Source organism: Zea mays, unplaced genomic scaffold (genome assembly GCF_902167145.1).
Source record: "Zea mays cultivar B73 unplaced genomic scaffold, Zm-B73-REFERENCE-NAM-5.0 scaffold_203, whole genome shotgun sequence".
NCBI lineage: Eukaryota > Viridiplantae > Streptophyta > Magnoliopsida > Poales > Poaceae > Zea > Zea mays.
The window spans coordinates 29,492-50,528 of record NW_023366820.1 but is presented as its reverse complement, the minus strand read 5'-3'; the positions used below and the strand labels follow the sequence as shown (position 1 = coordinate 50,528).

General features: G+C 45.6%; 2 protein-coding genes across 2 annotated transcripts; both read right to left on the bottom strand.

Annotated features, from left to right (window-relative positions):
* Nucleotides 1–893: 893 nt before the first annotated feature.
* On the bottom strand, nucleotides 894–8,819 carry LOC118474048 (putative ATP synthase protein YMF19). Its single transcript, XM_035963687.1, has one exon. The coding sequence runs from the start codon at nucleotides 8,788–8,790 to the stop codon at nucleotides 8,329–8,331; it is 462 nt and encodes a 153-aa protein (XP_035819580.1). The 5' UTR covers nucleotides 8,791–8,819; the 3' UTR covers nucleotides 894–8,328.
* On the bottom strand, nucleotides 895–19,183 carry LOC118474049 (NADH dehydrogenase [ubiquinone] iron-sulfur protein 2). The gene is made up of 5 exons (XM_035963688.1): nucleotides 19,022–19,183; nucleotides 18,116–18,184; nucleotides 16,353–16,818; nucleotides 15,121–15,364; nucleotides 895–13,429 (listed from the first exon to the last, which is right to left on the bottom strand). Exons 1-5 carry the CDS (start codon nucleotides 19,162–19,164, stop codon nucleotides 13,167–13,169), a joined length of 1,185 nt encoding a protein of 394 aa, XP_035819581.1. The 5' UTR covers nucleotides 19,165–19,183; the 3' UTR covers nucleotides 895–13,166.
* Nucleotides 19,184–21,037: the final 1,854 nt, after the last annotated feature.

Here is a 21,037-nt window from a genome sequence, read left to right as displayed (position 1 = left end):
ATTCAAAACGTATTGAAGCCTGACGTCCTTGCTAATTATATTATACATTACATCTACTATATTGGTATGAAATAGGTTGGCATGAAAGAACTCCAGAATAAAAGGCCAATCAGAATTATTTTTATTTCTCGCTCGAACGAACTCTCTGAATTCTTGTGTATAAACACAAGGATCATTCATTTCACAAAATGTTTTATAGTTCTCTATAACTGTCCAAATACTATCATTCTCTTTGCTCCCATTAAGCCACCATAGTTCACACATTTTTCCATCAATGATTTTGAAGATAGCTCTTACTTTTCTATTATCTTCATGAAAATCGACACCATCAGCGATAATATCAATATAGGTTCGATTGGTTGGGTGAGAATCAATCAAAGGGGTTTTCATTCCATCACCGTATAAACCTGCCCAAACTAAATTCTCCCACATGAGAGAACAATCATCTTCGTCTCCGAAGTAGGGATCAGCACTGATTGTGTTACCGCAGCCTATTAAAACATGAGGGATTTCGCTGTATTGTTCGATATCTTCTATACCCCCGACGGAGTTTACATGATAAACGTTTACCGCATAATGGAAGGCTACTTGTTTATTTATCATTTCCCTCCGTCGATCTATATTTTCAGTTACTATTTTCATTTGTTTGGCTAGCTCAACAAAATCAACATTAGGTGATACCGTGCTAAACCTTCTATCCCCTGGATCCATCCCTCCAGGGGGTCAGCGCATCTGTTTTGGGTACAGAGGGCCATAGGTTCGAATCCTGTCACCTTGATGTGGTATTCACAGGGGCCGAAGTGCAAAGCCCCGTAGCCTATCCGTGGTCGGGAAGGCAGGCGAAAAGCACGCACCAAAAAAAAAGAAAGCTATAATTTTCTTTTTTTCTTTTCTTCTTTGTAGTACACGAGTGAAATTGGTTACGGTGGTACACCTGTGAAATATATAAATGTTATGGTTGTACACGAGTTCCTTATATTATAGGTGTTTAAGACCGATTACGTCGGTTACACGAGCGGTAGTACAGCGAAAATGTTTTTCAATTTCACTTAGCTTGGTTACAAGCCTGGTAGGTACTACAGCGGAAATACAGTTGGTTTCACGTTAATTAGGTTATCTTGGTGGCAAACAAGTGCCTGGTAGGTTAGGTACTACGACTGAAATGGTTTATGATGGCACATACAGTACATTTAAGCTGTAGTACGTGGGCCTACTGTGGTATTGGATGTATTGGTTGTTGCCGAGTCTATGCTCGACCGCGCTCCCTCTCAGAATAGAGATCACGTTTCCCTTTACCCACCCAGAATCTGAAGTGAGTGTGGAATCTATTCTGCCTATTGGCAGATGGCTCTCTATTATCTTTCTCTGGGTCCCCATTATATTAATAAATATGAGTGTCAGGCTTGCTGTACTGAATCTCTTTATAGTCTACCTGTCAAGCCCAAGATAAGGGCAAGGGCAAAGCTCCAATAGAGCACTCGGGTCTGCCCCCTGAAATAGTTCTTGACGGCTCAGACTATTTTCTAGATCCGCCACTTAGCCCTGAGGAGGGTGCCTACTCGACCCAGTCAGGTACTACTCCACCGCCGGCCCCGAGTCACTCCGCAGGGGGCGGGGCTGCACCTTCTTCAATTTCTCCTGCAGATGAGGGGGAACCAGGGAGTCCACCACGTCCTTTCGGGTCTCTGACTCTGAGTAGCAGGGATCTCATATTTCATAATTTGAGTTTGCAGTATCTGGAAAGGACCAGGAGCCCAGAGGAACTTCTCAAATTAACTAATAAAATCTATGAAGGGAAGCAATCCGTACTTTCAGAGCTTAGGCGTTTAGCTGGCCCTTTCCATGGCCAAATCAATCCTGTTCCAGGATATGGATAGTGCGGGCAATGCAATACGAAACCCCCAAACCAATTGTGAGTATAATCCTAAAATGTTTCAAAGGATCCTTCTTGACTTGCAGCTGGAAGGGATCCAGAGTAAATATTATAGCCAATTCGTAAATCAAAGGGTGGATAGCATCCCAAAAGAATCCTGGAATAATTTAAGGATTGATGAATTACCTTTAAACCAATTCAATCAAGAAAAGTTCCTGCTTTTGGGCTGCTTTGTGAGTTGGTTCCACTGGCGTAACTACCCCCGGAGGGCGATGCGGGGCGAGGCTGGGGGCAGCCGACTCAATCCTTCCAAATCACTAGAAGGCAAGTTCATTCCTCTTGTGTGCGCATGCATTATCTAATGCTAAGGACTCTACAAGAATCGGTTAAGCTTTTCGTTTTAGTTTGATCGGAGTTCGGTACCGGTAGCTAAGGCAATCCCCTCTCCTGTCCTGTCCTGTGCAAGAATGAGGAATATCTTAGCTTAGTATAGACACGTGAGTAGCTAACAGAACTGAGTAACCGACTGACAGACAGAGTAGGATGAGGGATTGATGTCTGTCTTTGATTAGCAAAAGCAGAACTCTTATAGGAAGTTGACTGAGCACTCTCATAAAACTGGTAGGGAGATTTTTTGTGGTGTTCTAGGAAAATGAGCCATGATCATGAAGTGAAAAGCACGTGGTAACAAAATCGAATGAAAAGTACAGCCTATCTCGATTAACTGATCGAAACCTAGCGCATCATGTTTTCGAGTCGCCAGGTGTTTATTCTCTTGGAAGCAAGCCAACTCTGCCCACCCAATTCTATATATCTATCTTTCTTCTTACTAGTTAGATCGGAGCCGACACAAGGAATTGAATTGGTCGACGAAGCCAACAAGCAAGGTCCACAGCGCATTAGAAACAGGGCAAGCTAATAAGTAGGTAGGGTGGGACTTGAAAACGGAGCTAACTATGCATTCCACGGATGCAATAGCCAGAATGAACTGGGGCTGGCTTTTCTGTAACTAGTCTTTCCTGCTGCCCAACATTCTACTATTCGTTCCAACTCTTCGTTCCACGGAGCTAGGAAGAAGTCCTGCAAAAAGAAGAGATGCACTTCCGGCTGCCTGATAGAGTGAACGATTTGGTACGTGGTAACGCTGTAAAGTCGATATCTCACCCATGAATAGAGGGCTGGCTAGCATCTCACCTCAAAAAAGAGAAAGTTGTCTCACCATATCATATGCTCGTTTTCTAAATCCAGTGTTATGCTCTCTTCTTTGCTTACACCTGTTACGCACCTCTTGTGCAGTGACAACACTACCCGGGAGTTTATCTTAGCTGTCTGGGACTTACTCTCCTATCCACCACTGGTACTAGTCTGTTGGCCAACACTTTAGTAATGATCTTGGACAATAAGGAAGGCTGATTGGTCTATACTTTTATTCTGTTAATGGAGTACTGTAGAAGAGTTCTCCCAACCCAAGTATCTTCGGTTTCAGTTCTCTCTCTCTTTTTGACCTGCTACTCTGCTGTTGTTTTGGCCCTTCAAGGGAGGGTTGTTGAATTTCTGAATTAAGAATTAAGTAAGTAGAGCAGTTAGGTTATGAGCCTTGCGAGCTGTATGGGGGAGAACATAGCCTTTTGGCTTGGAATAATAAGTACAAAAAAGGAAAAAATCTCAATATGACAATCTGAATTACTTGATGCAGTAACATCAGGTTGTTCTGTCGTTCGACTTATCGTTCATCTCGCTGTACTTCTCTATCGAAAGATAAGGGTTCATCGAAGAAAGGGAAGGGAACTATCCGCTCTTGTCCTTCAATGAAAGCAAGCCGGATCCGATGAAATCTTCACTCGGTAATAGTATAGAGTAGAGTGCTCCATTGATAGTGGTGGATTGGACTTCTTGAAATAGATATATATATGTGAAAGAAAGAGATGGTTTCTTGCTCGGTGAAAGGAATATCACTATCCCTCGTCCTAGGGTTTTCCTGCTTGATTCTCTTTTCAGTGAGGGATGCCCACTTAATCTTAATAAAGTAAGTAAAGAATGATCGATTCGATAGGAAGCACTGGTTCAAGGAATAACCCTTGGATGCTGATCTCTGGTTAAAGGATTAACCGTCGGATAGCGAGCTGGAATCGAACCAGCAATTGAATCTTGTCGCTACTTTGGCGGAGTAGACCGAGGGGGAATGTAGAGTATAGTTTACGACAAAAGGTGTTCTAGGACCAAAGGATCGAAGAGTGCGGCCTACTGTACTTGAGGATTAGGAATATGGAAGATAGGGTTCTCCTAAGACCTAAGAATAGTAGAGAAGCAAGGGTTAATAGAAGCACCGCTGATGTTGGTCCAATCTAGCTGGGCTGGATAAGAATCGGGAAGACTCGGGCAAACTGGCAAACATCGGATGAGATTGCACCTTACAACATAGAAGGAAGAACTAACATAACAATCATCTCAAAAATCCAGATGAAGGAGAGAAGGCAGCATACAAATAATAAATAGAATATCTAGGGTGGTAACACCTGCAACTCGGCAAGGAGAAGGAATCCCTGTAGTAGCGAGCAGTGTGATTAGATAAACCGTACCCCCTGAGGGGCCTGGCGATACGAACCGGTTGAATAGAAGAGCTTCCTTGGTTGGAACAGAAGATAGAAGCTGATTAGAAAACAGATGAGAGGCGGGCAGCATTGAGAAAAGTACTATACTTAACTTAGTTTTAGTTAGGGTCGGTTTGACTAAAATAAGTGAGTGGGACTCGCGAACTGGACAGTAAAGTGACAATAGGGTGGTCACTCGGAATACTTTTGTTAGGGAAAGCCTAGTAAAGTGGTCAACTAATAAATATTGTCAATAAAGAAAGGACTGGATCAGAGAAGTATGATGTAGTCCCCTTCCCTGGGTATCACGAACGGGGCATCACAACCATCATATCATTCGAGGAATGTTTCCATTCCGATACTGGCATCCGGAGTCCTCCCTACTGATCCTTCGGAGCCGGGGTGCAAAGGAAGCAAGAGCACTGGGAGTACGAATATCCTTAGTCCGAGGAAGGGTGCTATATCGGTGGTGCAGTTCTTACACATCATTATATCCATATTGGAAATCAAATAATCACCTGGCCCACCCCGATTCTCGAGAATCGAAGAGCTGACTTGCATTCGAGGGTAGTGTTAAGCAACTTCCGGATATGATCGATAGGTTTCACCGTCAAGCAAAGCAAATAGGAGAAAGAAGAGAAGTAGCACCCGCTGGGCAGGATAAGTATCTATCAGTTGGCCATCTCCGCCTAGGCCGGCGGAGACTATCCATAGGTTAAGTTGGTTCTGGTTGGAGGATTAACCCTCTGATTGTGATGCTTGGCTTTTGGGCCTCGGAAAGGAATAAAACTAGGCAAGCAAGGAGGGGATAAAGGACCACGGAACGAGGTAAAGGGCAACCCCTTGACCGAGTGAAGGCGAGCCCGGATTCAAAGTAAGATGGATTGAAAAAAGACTCCTAAAACTGCCCCCGCTGGGGTAGATAAAAAACCTTTGTCCATGGCCTTACCTTGTAGGAAAGGATCGCTCGCTACTGGTAACCGTTAATTCGTAAAACGTATGTTTCGTAGGAAGCGGAATCCCGTGGAAGAATCAGTTTTCTCGCTGCGCTGGCTTATGTGATGTGGTTGGTCAAGCCTGCCTTTAAACGCAAGAAATCAAGCTAGGATTCTGGAAACCGGAAGGGTATTCCCAAGCTCACATTCCACTTCTGCAGCAGAGCTAATAGAGATTTGCAGAAAGGGATATGCAGACTAGATGCACGCTAAAAGTGCCAGGTTCCAGTCAAGAAGCAAGGCAAGAGATCCGCGGAAGAGATCCTGATTGTAGGTCCCGTTCCCTCAGATAGACTGGCCTATTTTGCCCCAGCTTCCGAGACCGGACTCGAGGAAGCTGCCCCTCCTGACAGGGATTGGACGCGAAGGATGGAGCATCCGAACATTGAATTCGAGCTAAGATTCTAACGAACAGCTGGAATAAAGAACCTATCCTTTCAGGAATAAGGAATGAGAAATGGAACAGAGAGTGGTTGGATGGAGTATAAAATCTAAAGGTTATATTATATATAGTAGTGGGAAGAAAAAAAGACAAGAAAACGATTGAATGTCAGGCAAAACAGTTCTGTAAGTCGCGGATCAAAGCCTGAAGTGAAGTGCCTGGTTGTCTTAGTATTATAAGTAAAGCATTTCATTCTCCGGTTTTGATTTCATTCTCTTTTGTGACGGTCTACTTGCTTGTGCTAAGGCTGCTGGAATGAGCCTTCTAAGAGTAGGTTTTGAGACAAGATCTTGATTGATCACTTAGTCTACCTTTTACTCATTTCTTCGAACCTCTATAAGTGTAAGAAAAGAGTGCATGTACTTTTAGTGGACTTTACTTTTTTCTATAGTGTGAGAGTACTTTCTGTTCAATCCAGTCGCTCCAGATCTGCCTGAGACAAAGCCTATAAGATCGTTATTAAGTAATGAATTTGCAAATAGAGAACTAAACTATAGGAATCAATCCAATTCTCGTTCTACAACAAGAAGAAGATCCATGAACTGGAACGGATGGAAGATAGCACTAGAAGTAAAAGAAATATTGAAAGGTGCGAAGCAATCACATCGCAACAAATAGGTATGTATTACTTTGAGTTTCTCGCTGAACTCCACTGGACACCGACCTCCTAAAACTGACCTCTCTGCTAATTCGAATCGAGGCTTACTGCCGCTTGGTACTATACTTCTTCCTGCCAGACTCTTTCAATACCCAGCCCTCTTAAGTGTTTTCAAACTTGGCTAGTTTCTTCGAGAATGGAAGCTTTGTCCTACGGCCTGCAAATTCTTCTGCTCCTAAAGGAAGTTTCTGACCCAGCTTTAGATGATAGAGGATTTGACAAAGAGACCTCTTCCTGCCATACTGATCGACTATTCTCTTGAAATGCCATCTCATCCTTCGGCCTAGCTTTTTCATTTCTTCCTTATTGGATTCAAACTGTTTCAAAAGTTTGGTACTTGGTACAAAGTATATACCAACTTTCCTGGCTTCCCTAGAGGTTGTATTAAAGCCGGCTTGCCTAACAGCCTGCTCTTCTTTCCCAGACGAGCGAGACGGATTGTGGATTGAGTTTGAGTTCTTTTGCCGCTTGCGATTGATTAAGTTACATTACCTGCTGCACCGAGCATTGATTTGAACGAATTAATTACCAGACTTATTGGGGAGTGTGTACGACTTAGTGGAGTGTTTCCTTTTTAATAGAATCAGAGCAGAGGATTGAATCGCATGAATGGGTTGAGCATTTTAATAGATATACCCTTTTTCTTAGGCATCGATTCTAGGATTGAAGAAAGGGGAGATTTCCCACACTTTGAAAGATTCACCTATTGGGTGGGGCGTGTTTGAATTACCTACCCGGGATTTTTCATATTAACTGTAGCTAGGGAATTGACTGACTCTGATTAATATCTTTGTCTAGCATTTCCAAATTGCCTCAAGACTGATACAGATTTTACGGAGTTAATTACCACAGGGCGGCTTGCCCTAAGAGTATAGTTAAGTGGGTCAATTCCCAGAACAGACAGGGTTTAGTCAGTTCATTGACTAGTAAATGACTTGATCCACTCATTAGCATTGAGTGTTGTCTGTAATTTACTATATTATATTATATTATATATAGTAGTAATGATGAGCACTTTTACCAGAAAGAGTTGACTGAGTTAATGGAATGGATTCGCTTGTTGGCTAATCTGAATCGACTTACTTAAGTGTGGTGTTACCAGGCTTGGAAAGAAAACTTCTTTATGTGTTTGATTTCCCTAATTTACTGGTACTCAAATACCTGCCAAGCATTCCCAATCTCAGTTTTTGTCACACAATAAGATCCAATTTGTTTAGACTCGTTAGGTTTGGTCACCCATTACCTTGAGTGAGGCCAAAGGTGTACACCTATTGTCATGAAGATGTGATCATATCCACCGAAAGGTCTTGTTCTAAGCCCAATCCTCTCGTCTTAGGTCCATAAACCAACAATAACGGGAGCTTCTCCTTTTTGGTTGACAACCTATGTTGGTCTGACTAAGCCCACTATCCTAATGGGAGGGTCCCACCTTGTGTCGGGGTAAGGCTCCACCTCATCTTGGGTTAAGGGCGAAGCTTGAAGCCAATTTCTTCACTTTCCGTCTAGGGCTTTGCTTGGCATTGGGCTTCGATATAGCTGGTGCTTTCCTGGTCTTGGATTAAACCTCAGCTCTCCTAATTCCGTCTATAGGTGGTTCAATCTTATAAGTTTAGCTTAGGTACATCGATTCAATCCTGCCCCAGGCGTACCTGAGACAACCCTTTCCTCACCCGAGAATTGCATTTCCGCTTCAGCTTCCGGCGCATCCAACTTTTTCTGGATCTAGGCAAGGATCCTCAGTCCTATAGAAAGAAAAGAATCTAAGTTCATTAGATTATGCTTCCTTGCCCGTGTGGAACATGTGTGAGCATTATGTTTTTCCAACAAGTGATCCGACTGGAAGAAGTGTTATATGAGGACTTCGAGATCAAATAGAGAATCTGTCTCTCCATTCCTCGTGAGCCACTTATTTCTCCGAAATCTGAGATCAGAGTGATTTTCCTCCTTTTTCCCAAATAGTCGACGGTCCATTGGGATACTTCGGATAAACTGGAGTACATATATGAGAGACCGGTGCTAAAACCTTTTCTCGAGATATCTTCCAAATTATTAGGGTCCTTGCTCCGGATCTTGTTCCCCCGGTGCGAAAGCAGTTGGTTCCGTAGTTTGAGAATTCTGCTAATTCCAAGTATTCCATTATTATTATTATAAAAGAGAATATAAAAAGTAAAGAGGAGAAGGCATAACCAGAAGAATTGTGAGAAATAAGTCAATTTATCAAGTTGAGGCATTTCGATTTCCAATCAAACCAACCCTCAAGACAGAAAAAGACTCCCTCCCAAAATAACCAAAAATACTAGTTGCCTTCTAACGCATAGACTAGAGCGTTTGTCCCATCCTTATCTAGTGGGCCAATGACATTACTATTCTACGCGTTTTCTGAGGAGCAACATGAGAGATAGACTTGACACCGACCCACGAAAACGAAACTTTTTAGTCTAGAAAGATTCCCAACCCGATATTGAGATCTGATGACTGAACACTCGTTTGAATAGCTCGAGGTGTCGACGGAGCTAACTTGTGAGACGGAGCTCACTTCTGAGATAGAGCTGTCTTCTTTCTCTTGGTTTCCATCCTTCCGTTACGAGATATCGTTTCGTACAATACTACTCTATGCAATATGCAATTTCGAGAAGAGAGCAGAGCTAGCCCACCGCATCCATCCAGCCTGAAAGGATTCACTCAACTGGACTCGCGGCTCTAGGTGATCCCAATGGATCCGTACAGGGTGATTTGAACTGCTCCTCTCGAGAAGATCGACGGATCGGGCGAGCAAGCAGGGAGAGTGCAGTATTGTGCTTGCGCCCTTAAATCAGAGAAATCGACAGGACAGATTTCGAGCCCGAAAAGAGAAAGTATCTCCTCTCCAATGAGAAAGTATCTCTCCAGCGAAAGAATCTCCATCTCCTTCCTTCGGGAAACAAACCTTCCTTCCAGGTAGATAGCATTTCCACAGGAAAGAGAATCCGTATTGATTGACGTATTGAAACAATCAAGTCCGTCAAGATTGACAGGCAAGTGCAAGTCCGTTGACATGACAGGATCAAGTCCGTAGACAGGATCTAGTCCCGATAGGGTTGGTTCAGATCATATAGCTTAGGCTCAAGTAGCAAAGCAAGTCCAGTAGGTTGTTTAGGTTCCGGTCATATACATATAGGTTGAGGTTCCGTTCCGGTCATATAGATGTTTAGGTGGTTCCGGTCATATAGGTCATTCCAGCTATAAGCTATAGAAGCTATAGATAGGAGATGGGGGGGAAAGCCACATTCATTATAGGCTATGCTATGGGAACGAGATCCTTCCTTCTGGGAGCACATGGATCAGTGAGTTCTGGCATGATTGCTAGAACGAACGGAATCTACTCTACTGGCGTGGCGCTGCTGTAATTGTAATCACTGAGATTCCTTCTACCTATGATTTATTTGCTAGTAATAGTTCGAGATGAGATTGGCACTGTCTCAAATCCCAGCACGAATGCTTGGCACTGTAATCCCAAATGCATGGCACTACAGTAATCACTTACTTTCATTCTACCTACGATTTATTTGGTGGGGTGGCATCTATATCAGCTGCTTTCTACTCTCAAGACTCTATGGAATTCCCTATCTTCTTCTCTGGCCAAGGGTGAATCAATCGATTCAATCAAAGCAACCCAAGCATTCAAAAGTATCCGTTTTTAGTTCTTACTTTTGCCTGATCCGGAACCCTAACCCGCCCCAAAGATCACCCATACCCATCAAGAAAAAAGGCGCAACGAAGTGGGTTGTTATCGCGAGAGAGCCCAGCACTGGTTATTATGGTAAGTAGTCGACTTGGGTTGTACCATCGAAAGCAGAAAGCCCCCTAAGCAACGCACCAATCACCATTTCTTTTGCAATTGCATTTCTTTGAGTGCCAGCGAGTAAACGAGTTGGTATGACAAGAGATTCTTCATCATAGATGAGATGGCAGCCCGGCACCGGCACAAATAGACCTGATGGAGCTTGGAAAGATATATCTATGGATTGAGGGCCGGACTAAATCGGAAGGGCTCTCTGTTCTATTTATATTAGTAGTGGTAGACAGACAAATAGGCCCATTTTTGACCTCTTAAACATCCTTACATTGCTGCTTCAGTTGCTACCACTTTCCTAAACAATATTGGGAAGTTGCATGGAGTGCCAGCCACTATTGTATCTGACAGGGACAGGGTGTTCACTAGCTCCTTTTGGAGGGGCAAGCTATTGGACACTAAGTTGCAGTTGAGCTCTGCCTATCACCCTCAGACTGAGGGGCAGACTGAAAGAGTGAATGAATCAGTGTCTTGAGATGTATCTCAGGTGCTCAGTAAGTTCTACTCCAAAACAGTGGGTTAAGTGGTTGCCATTGGCTTGGTACAATTCGGCTCATCACTTCTGCAATCCTCTCCAGTTAAAGCACTCTATGGTATGGCCATGAACCCTCCACTGGAGCAGTGCCTCTCTTGGTTCACTCCACTCATTCAGATGTTCCGGATTTCCAAGTGCCAGGAAAGCACATGCTATTGAGCTGGAGCGGGAAGAGAACTGATTTCTTTCACTACCGACGGACGAGATCTGAAGTACTGAAGTAGTGATGGAATAGAATGGACGGATCGAAGTCGCGAAGGAGCCTGCCCATCTCAGCACCAAGGAAGAGATTGTTCGTTTTTGAATTTGAGCATGCATTTCTTTCAGTCTGTATCAAATCAAATCAAAAGTAGTGCAGATTCACTTTGAGACGGAATAGTCTCGGTAAAGGAAAGAGGCTATTGCTGAGCATCTCTATATTGATCTTCGCTTTTACGGACAACCTTTCTTTCTGTAGGTTTAGCCACCGATCCCGGAACTTTGAAATGTAGCAGCGGTGTTATGATTGCCCATGCAGTTTCGTTTGAGCTGCCGCAAGCAAGTAATTTTGGACGATAGGTTAGGACTTCTCTTATCAAGTTTTGAAGTTTGGACTTCTGTACGAGCTAAACCTGACTCGCTTTCAATCGTAATTTTTCTTACACATCTAAATACCGATGATAGTTCACAGAGAGTGTGGTGAACAATGAATTTACAACGTTGCTACTCTCTTCTTACAGAAAGGAAGCGCACCTTGCCTAGCCTAGCTTGATGGGAAAGAGAAGATATGTTTTAAGCTTTCACTATCTTAAACATGGGAAAAATGTTGACTCATAATCAATGCTATGTTGTCTTCCTAAGCCACCGAAGAGTACAAAGTATAACTCACCAAGTAGCTACCCTGGTTGTTTGTCCAGGAAATGGGGAATCGAATCAATAAATAGGGAACTTAAATTGTCAGGTTAAGGGCGCTAAGCCTTCCAAGCCGTACCCGAGTATAACTGCCCGGAAGGTCGTTGAATTCGACTCTCAAACAGAAGACGATTTTTATGTACGTCTTACTCTTTAGAGTCTTTTTGATTATTGATAATACTTGATGTATGTAATAGTCTTGTTCTGATAGAAAACTCCACTTCTCTTGTTGTTTTTGTTGCAGGAAGCAGGAGAGGAGGCCCCTCTTTAAACATATGCCAGTTACGACGAGGATTGTGAAGAAAGCAATCTAGATGACAACGACAATTATGGTGATGATGAGATCGAATCACTTGTCAGAATACGCGCAATAAGCTGGTAAAAGTAAGATAATTTGGCTCTGCAGGTCGAAGTTGAGGATATGTACGAACCTTGAAAGAAGCCCACTTACCCACTCTTCTTTCCCCACCAAACCAACAAGTATACGGTTGGTGGGCCTCGGTTTCCTATGCCTACACCAGGAAATATTACCGATCGGAAAATGAATCGAAGAACTGAGGACGTTTCCCATACTCAAAAAACAGCTGCATAAATAAAAACAATATTGTTTTCAATTGGAATTTTCGTAAGGTTCCTTACATCGAAAACAATATTGTTGTATGTCCCGGACATAGTCAAATTCCCCACAACCAAAACAGTATTTTATAGAATATTTTGGCTGCCAGAATAATAATGAAAACGGGCATATCGAACCCCAGGAGCCGGCAAATTGTAAGCACCCCCTGCCGTACGAAACTTCCCTTGACTGCCTCCAGAATATGGGGATCGATAGGAAGAGACCCCTGGGACCCAAACCACATTACTAGAACTAGAAAAATGGGTAAGGCGGCCACCACGAGACGCATGGAGATCAGACAAAGTCTTACCGAAATTGGATTTCCTTTTCGCGTTGTTGAACTAAAAGTTCTTGAAGACGCCTGGCTTGCTTGGTCAAGCCCAAAGTGAAAGATACGGTGATTCCACATAGCACATATTTCCATCTTTTTCAGCTCTGCTCCCAAAAGAGAAAGGGAGACTTGGATTTTGGTCGGCGTTGGTTTTTCCAAGGTCTTTTGAGAACGTAAACATGAACGGAAGTAGCGTAGGACACCCACACTCGAAGAAATGGATCGATAAGAACAAACCGAACCTACACAGACAGAGAGATATTTACTTTTTTCACATCTGTAACTAAAACTAAAGGGCTGCATTTTCACATTTCTTTAAATGTAAAAAAAGATGTAGAACTGAATAGCGCAGCTGTTTTGGCTCGCAATAAAGCAAGGGTCCTGATCGAGCAAGACTACGTCCTATCTATCTACCTCTCCAAACACAATATCTTGAGTACCTATGATGGTGACTACATCTGCTGGCATGTGATGTTTGGACATAGAATCGAGTCCTTGTGAATGGGCAAAGCCAGGTGCTCTTATTTTACAACGGTAGGGACGATTACTCCCATTACTGACAAGAAAGACACCAAATTCACCTTTAGGTGCTTCAACTGCGGTATAGGTAGAAGGAGCTGGTACGGAAAAACCTTCTGTATAAAGTTCGAAATGGTGAATTGAGGTAGAGTAGACCGATGATCCGGTAGTCATTTGGCCGGCTATGGAAAGAAAAAGCTTGCATCTGCTCCCCCTAAACTATAACAGGTCCCATCTCTCTCCAAACCTAACGTGGTAGTTTCCCATCATAAGGCTTTCCATCTATAGATTGATTGAGCCATTACCCACTAAGGATCCCATTCGTTCAGAACTCAGTTGACTGCTTCTATAGATAAGGCGGAACGTCCTTAGTTCAGCATTATAGCACATAGTCTCCGACGCTACTACAGCGCTTCGCTAACTCGAAGCGCCTCGCTATGATATGAGAATGACGCTTCGCTAACGCTCGGCTAAGTCGTCGAACCCTCGCGCTGACCATTCGCTTTCTCAGTAGCGAAAGCGCTTCTCTTTGCCCCTTAACTTAATCTTAATAAAGTAAGTATTTGGAAAAGAAAGAGATTCTTGGTTTTATTGCTCCCGCTTCCTCATCTGCGCTCGTCAAGCCAACTTTGCTTTTTGGGAGGTGAAAGAGGAAGCGGACATTTCGAAATGACAGCATCGAAGATATCTATATACACAGGAACGCTTATTCCGGACTGCGTTCCGGAAAAAGTAGCCTACTTGACAGAAAGGGCGGGCACTCTCGGCTCGGGGGTAGGCACTCTCGTCTTTCAACCCCACCGTCACTTTGAATTTAGTGGGGCACTGTTTACTTTACTTACAGCCTCTACGAGTTGCAAGTGAATGGGGCCGGTGCGTGTGAACGGAAGGGTTCATCAAGCCATTTTAACCCCTAAACAAAATAGGAAGAGGGGTACTTGACTAATAGGGGGCAATTGCATCGCACCTGACTGTGAGGGACCTCTTGATACCTTATGTTCACTTCCTAACTAGTAGCCGGTTTCCTGTCGCGGAAGCCTTTTCCCAGTGCGCGGAGCCGAAGGTGTTAGTGCTTTCTCATGGGGTCAATAATGCTAATCCCTCTTTTTGTGCCGGGAAGAAGATAAGACCTTCTCTTGGTTTCCCAACCTGTTGCTTCTAAAGGCTGCCCTCTCTCGGCTGGATTTTGGTCCAGCCTACTACGAGGATCCCGTATCCCGTACATCGTCTTTCTCCCTCCTGGGTTCCCGTGGTTCCTATGCCGCCGCGTTTCCCGGTCCTTTTCTTTTTTTAGTGCTTCGACCCGAAGCGATAGCTTGACGCGTTTTCCGTGGATAAGATGGCAGCGCTCCAGCTCACTAAAGAATGGGACGGCAGTGGTCCGCCGGCAAGCTCGTTCTGATCTTGGACGCAGTACATTGGAATCCTGAAGCACCACCACGAACGCTACCGCGCGTGCGCCTGCGGTGCGGTAAGGCACCACCCTGTTGTGCCAGCAGCCAACTCCGGCGTGTCAGCTTAGTTATCCTCATCAAGCCACAACCTTGATGTCTAGCTTCCCAACTGGTAGACGGTTCCCTTTCCCCCGGATCAATGAAGAAGGGAGAAGTCAGTTGATTCTTCCGAAGAACCGGAAGCGAAGCGCTATGCCGGGGCGAGGGGACGGGAAAAGAAACTGCTCCGAAGAAAGATATTGGGGTTCCCAATGCTTCTCCACGCCCAACGAGATGCGCCAACCTCGGGATGCTTTACTCCTAACCCCACGACGGTTCCGAGACGGAGCTTAACCTGAGTCTCGGTTAAGAACGGCGATGATCTACGTTTCACACGGCGCACGATTCCATGGATAGTTTCATTCGAGATCGTGATGGAGGACATAGCTTACGATCATCGGCTTTGATCATGCCACTAGGCATTCGATTAGGACATTGCACAATGATCCGAACACTTTGTCGCATCTCTTCGATACGAATACAGTAACGATCATAGCGATCTCCTCTGGTACCTACTGGTACGTCAAGATCCGATTGGTCATGAACATCGTAAGGTGCTGCTCTTCGCGAATCCCAGCATACCCCAGGTTGGGATGGGTAGGCCCACCACTTCACTTTTTCACTTTCACTTAGGCCCGGGCCAAGTCAGTGGGGGGACCCTGTCGGGCTCCTTCCCCCCCAAAACAAACTGTACGTGGGAGTTTCCCTTCATACGGCTCGAATCATTCTCAGATGCCCCGAGAGGCATCTTTCCTTATGATCTGGTGGTTCACACGCGCGCAAACGAGCACCGGCCGCAACAGCAAGGAACTATGACCAATAGAGTCAGACACAGAGCGTCATACTTCTTTATCTTGTGATGGTTGAGGAGTTTCTTTCTCAGAGGGTGCGGGACGCTTGCGGAGTCCGTACCACCACAGGTCGTTCTTGGGCAGATCCCGCTCCTAAACATAAGGGAGGGATAGGGGGAAAGGGGCCGGGCCTATCATATAAATAGGGTTGTAGAAAGACCACGTATTTTCATTCGACGTTCCGGGGCGCCCGATTCGATCAACGAATTTGGCGAGCTGATCTGCTTTGATCCAGGAGAAAGCCCAGTCAGCCACCTTTTCGGTGCAGGTCACGTGACCTACAGCTCGGCCTTCGCTTTTTGAGACTTCCTCTACCCACATCTCTATGTGCCCGCAGCACTTTCATATGGAGAAAGATGGGCTTACCATGTTCCATCAATAGCACCTAACCTATGCCGATTTTGGCGGACCGTGCTCCACCCCGGTGAACTCATGCGGTTCCGACGTGCCCAGAGGCCAGAGGCGAATCCGTTCACGGTCCGTAGGACCAACACCATTCGAAGGTTGATGGCCCGCCTAGAATAGGAATCTTTGACTGGGCTTACACACATTCGCTCACTTACGCTGTCCCCCCTCAGCTCACCCTAGCCCCGGGTACGTCGTCTCCAAGGCTTCACACAAAATCTTCACTGACAACATATGCATGCTTTTGTAGGGTCGGGCAGAACCGTTGTTGCCTGATGGGAACTTCCCCCATATTGCTATCAATGTCTTCATGTCGCACGACCTCTTAACATTACACCACTGAATCCCCAATCCTTTGCTTGCTGTGCAGTGACAGTACCAATATCCACTAATCGTTGTTTCCAGATACGGTTGCCGGTTGACATCTCTTCTAATTCGTCGATACGAGAAGCAAATTGTTGTGTGGAGGAATCAATATCTCGACATAAGCCAAGAGGCAGATCTTGTGCCACTCCACCAGGTCGTATGAAACTGGCATGCATCCTGGCTCCCGGGACTCTTTCATAGAATTCCAACAATTTCTCCCGCTCCTCAAAAGCCCAAAGGAACGGAGTTGATGCTCCCACATCCATAGCATGAGTAGTTGAAGCAAGTGAATGATTTGAAATTCGAGTTATTTCACAGAATAACACTCGTATATATTGAGCTCGTAATGGTACCTCACAATTCAAAAGTCTCTCTACGGCTGAAGAATGAGCGTGTTCTTGGGCCATCGTAGAAACATAGATAGGGTCAACGACGGAACGAACAACGAAACTTTACGACAGCTTTTTCGTACACGTTCACTTGCATCACATACACAAGTGCTCTCTGAACCGTGCAATAAGGTCACCCATAACACGGCTCTCCCACTGGAGTTACCTTAGCCCCGGGCCATGCTATTCCATGATATTGGAATAATGGCAGCCTAACTACTTATTATCATCGTCTTGAAAGCTGGGCGCCTTTTGAATATGAGTGGGGCTCCTAGTCTAGGCGGCGCCTTCGTGGAGCCAAACCGAAGGAAGAGCAAAAGGGCGAGGCCACACCCGGCTTCGAATAGGAGGGGGGCTTAGCTCTGGATCCCGCCTGCTTGCAGAAATGAATGGATCAGAAAGGGGGCTGGGTTCTATTTCCGGGCCGGGCAGGAGGTGAAGGCCAGAAGAAGAAGAGAAGTGCGCCTTCCCGGTAAGGAAGAGGATAAAAAGGTGCTGTCATCTATCTCGACCTGTTTCCCGAGGCGTTGGAAATGAAGACCGGCTCAGAGAATCACTGGCGTGCTTTCTCTCCCCCATCGTTTCGCCAACAAAGAAGTCATCCTTGACTTGACGATTGACCATTCCATCCCTACCGAGCCGCCTCTTCGAAGTATTTACCTCTGCCTTTCTTTTTTCTCCAAATATAAAAGAAAAAATAAAGAACCTCGTCTGTGATTTAATCGGCCCTAAGGGAGTTTACTCGACCCATTCTCCAGTCTCCCGCACTGCTCAAGTGTGCGACTCCGTATGAGGACCTCCTTCCCTTTTGCTCTGCCCACTCTCCGTTCACACGGTTATCAAAGCGGAGGAAGGGTGGGCAGCAGGTACCACGAGCCCTCTGTCCCACACATCTATCAAGAAGCAAGTGTAGTTCACCGGTTCCACCGAATGCTCCTATCTCTCGGCAAAGATCGTGTGAGTGTGCAGTTATGCTTCGGATGCTTCGCCATGGAATAGATCGACTCTGTTCCCCTTCTTTTCCGGTGCACTCGCTTTATATCTCCGACACACAAGGAAGGACGTGGTGGGAAGAAAGCAGCCCTAGCCTCTGTCCGGTCGATCATTCCGCTGGCATCTTGCATTCACGCCTCCGTTTGACTGCCGCTCGGGAATGTAGTTGTAGATACGTGAGTCTTAGTGGGTCGTTGGCTCCACCTCTTATCTCCTTCTACGACATGCTGTAGTCGTCGCCATATTCAATATGTCACTTAGTCATATCTGCCTCGCAGCGGGTCAGCACCCCCGAAAGAAAGGGAGGACTTCATTCAGTGACTCCGCGATCGCCCTCTGAACGATCAAAATAAGGTAAAGCTTGAAGATAAGTTTTGTACTCGATTAATTTCTCAGTCCCTCTAGTCGGGTGGGCGCCGGCCGGATCCCCCTGAAAACCGTACGTGCGGGTCTCCCCGCATGCGGCTCACGCCATTTGAGGTGGCCCAGCATTCATTCGCAAATCCTGTAGTGAAATTGAGACCGCTCGACCAGCAAGAGGATGCGCCTAGCGCTAGTTGCTCAATCCCTTGCTTGTTCGGAAGCTAATTCGCGTGTAGGCAGCGCTGTCTGTCTACCGTTGACTGTATCTATTCATTGATACATTGGCCCGCTCCCCCCCTCTTTTTCCAAGAATGAATGAGCTGCTCGGACCTTCCATTTCCGTCAAATGACCCGGCTTCCCCTGGCTCTTCCACCGTCCGGGCTCCCTTTCCTCCCTATGCTCCCCCGGCGCAGGCCCACCACGCTTCGCGCCTGCGGCGTTTTCGCCAGACGGTCTTTGCCAGTAGTGCCATCCTCCCCGCAGGCTGTCTGTATGGGTGGGTTGTCCCTTGCTGCTACGTTCTGTTAGGCGCTATGAATTACAGGAAATTAAGTGGTTGACTTGGACAGCAGGCGGGTTACACGTTCCACTGTGCCGAGATGTGAGGTGCAGGTGGTGATGATCACCCCGGGGTATGCGCTAGCGCCCTTGACGGGCACTCCAGGACCCGCCTACGCTCGCCCAGGTCGGTCCTCCGACCAGATGTGTGGATAACGAGGCCACCTTCACAACCTTCTCCCTTCTATCTTTATCCAAAGTCAGGTAGAGCGGTTCGCTTGAGTTGCTCAACCGTCCCTTTGCCCGGTGCTCATGACGCGCTACTCCACCGTGCTAGCGGCATAGGAGCCTACTCAGCGTCAGCGGCTTCGTGCCGCACTGGAGTGATCCAATATGTGGTTCCGCACGTTCCACCACTTCTCCGTTCATTTCCAATACTGATCGTGAAACACCATGAGCAGCAGGATGTTGAGGTCCGGAATTCGAAGTGAAATTCTTGATTTGCCCGTTCCTAGTCGTCATGGGAAAGAAATAAGAAAGAAATAAGAAAGAGATTATTCCCCTAGAGCTTGTCCCACCTGTACTAAAAATGCATCTCCGCGCGTCTACCTGGCGCTTTTATTAGCCGCCTTGCATGCAAGCGAAGCGCTATTGGCGGCAATTAATAGCTCACTGAGCGATGATTGATGCAGTCAGTCAGTGCCCTCGATTATTCCTGATAGAAGGATCATGGCGCCCCGGAAGCATTCCATCCAGCAGCAGCATCTCCTTCACAACCACGCGAGGACAAAACTGATGTTAGCTACATTCGAGCGTTCACCGCACAGAGGCGATCTCGAACACTACCTATGATAATAAATCCAAAGGAAAGGTCGATAAAATGATTCAATCTGACTTTATCGGTATTCTGGATTGAGTAAAAAAGGGATATATGAAGTTCAAGGCCTTGCCAAAACCGTCATGGCCCTATTATGTATAGGCCGTACTAAGCCAATAGCGAATAACAAACTCTTTCCTGCTCCCTCGACCTTAATTTAATTCACTCCCATCCTGCCAAGCCTCAGCTGCCAGCGCATTGTATCTAAGCACACTGTGGCAAATTGATACAAGTAGCTAAAGATCTCGCATCCGAGGCCGAACGGTTAGGCAACACTAGGGCGCCTGGGTAAAAATTCCGTTTACCAAACAAGATGTCGAGAGGCGAACTCTGTAATTCCCCTCCTGCAAAAGTGATAGCGGCTGTAGCATCCGTGTGGAAGAGGGTAAGCTTTCGGCAACACCTTTTTCAGATTGGAAAGGATGAATACTTGTGTTGGGTCCTGCAGACCAGGATAGCCTCAGATCAAAACCGAAATGTGCCAGGGGTTGATCATAGAAGCCAGGGCAATAAGTATTCTGGAATTTGAGCGCTTATGTAGCTAATAACTCTGCCACCTGAATACTTGATTCATTAAGGTCGTCACCCTATACCCATCATATGAGGAGCTTTGGACCAAATGGTGCCTAGCCTTTCGAAAGGAAGCCTGTCTGTCTGTACACACCTTATGACTCGAGTGTACCAAAAGAGATCGGATCCCGATTCAATACTTCCTAGATTTACGGGTTGTTCTTCGCTGAGAGCTTCTTCACTCAATTACCAAGATTCAATCGACTTTCTTTTCCGCTCGCTGCCCGATGCGTTCTTTATTAAAGCCCAGCTATACGTGGAAGGATAGGTGGAAGGCACATGCTTCTCTTTACGACGTAAAGGAAAGACCTCTTTTATAATTCTATACTAGTTCCTATGGCGTAAAGGAAAAGAGTTTCATTTCGGCTATTACATCTATGGGTCAACGAGTTTCTGGAGTCTCTTAAAGAGGGGATCGAAGCAAGGTCCAATCCCATTATTCTAAATTATTCTAATACGAGTATCTCACAGATGAAGAAGTGAGCAAGCCTTTCTCCAATGGATTCTAACAGCGCAGACTAGGCATCTTTATCAGATTTCCATTTCTATATTAGTTTAGTTTAGTAAAGCCCCTTTTTTAAATCCTTTCACGCTTTCCCTTTGCCGAAGGCCGGCCTCTTTAGTTCCTACGTTTTCGGAAAAGAAGGTGAGACGCTAGCTAGCAACGGGAAAAAACGAGTAGTTAAAGATGTGAATGTAAGACTACTCGAAAGTACTTCCATTTTTATTATATTATATAGTTTCTAATAGAGAGTACAGTTGTATCTATGTGCGAAACGACGAAAGAAAGATGGAAGGCCCAAAGAGCTCTACAGTAGTGCCCCGGAATGGGGTCGTAGAGCCGGTAACCCACTCTGTTTAGTATTTTGATTTCGTTCAAGGTGTTGCTCTGTCAAATAGAGATTGTGTGGGTGTTCAGTCTACCACTCATGTTCACGTTCTACAAAT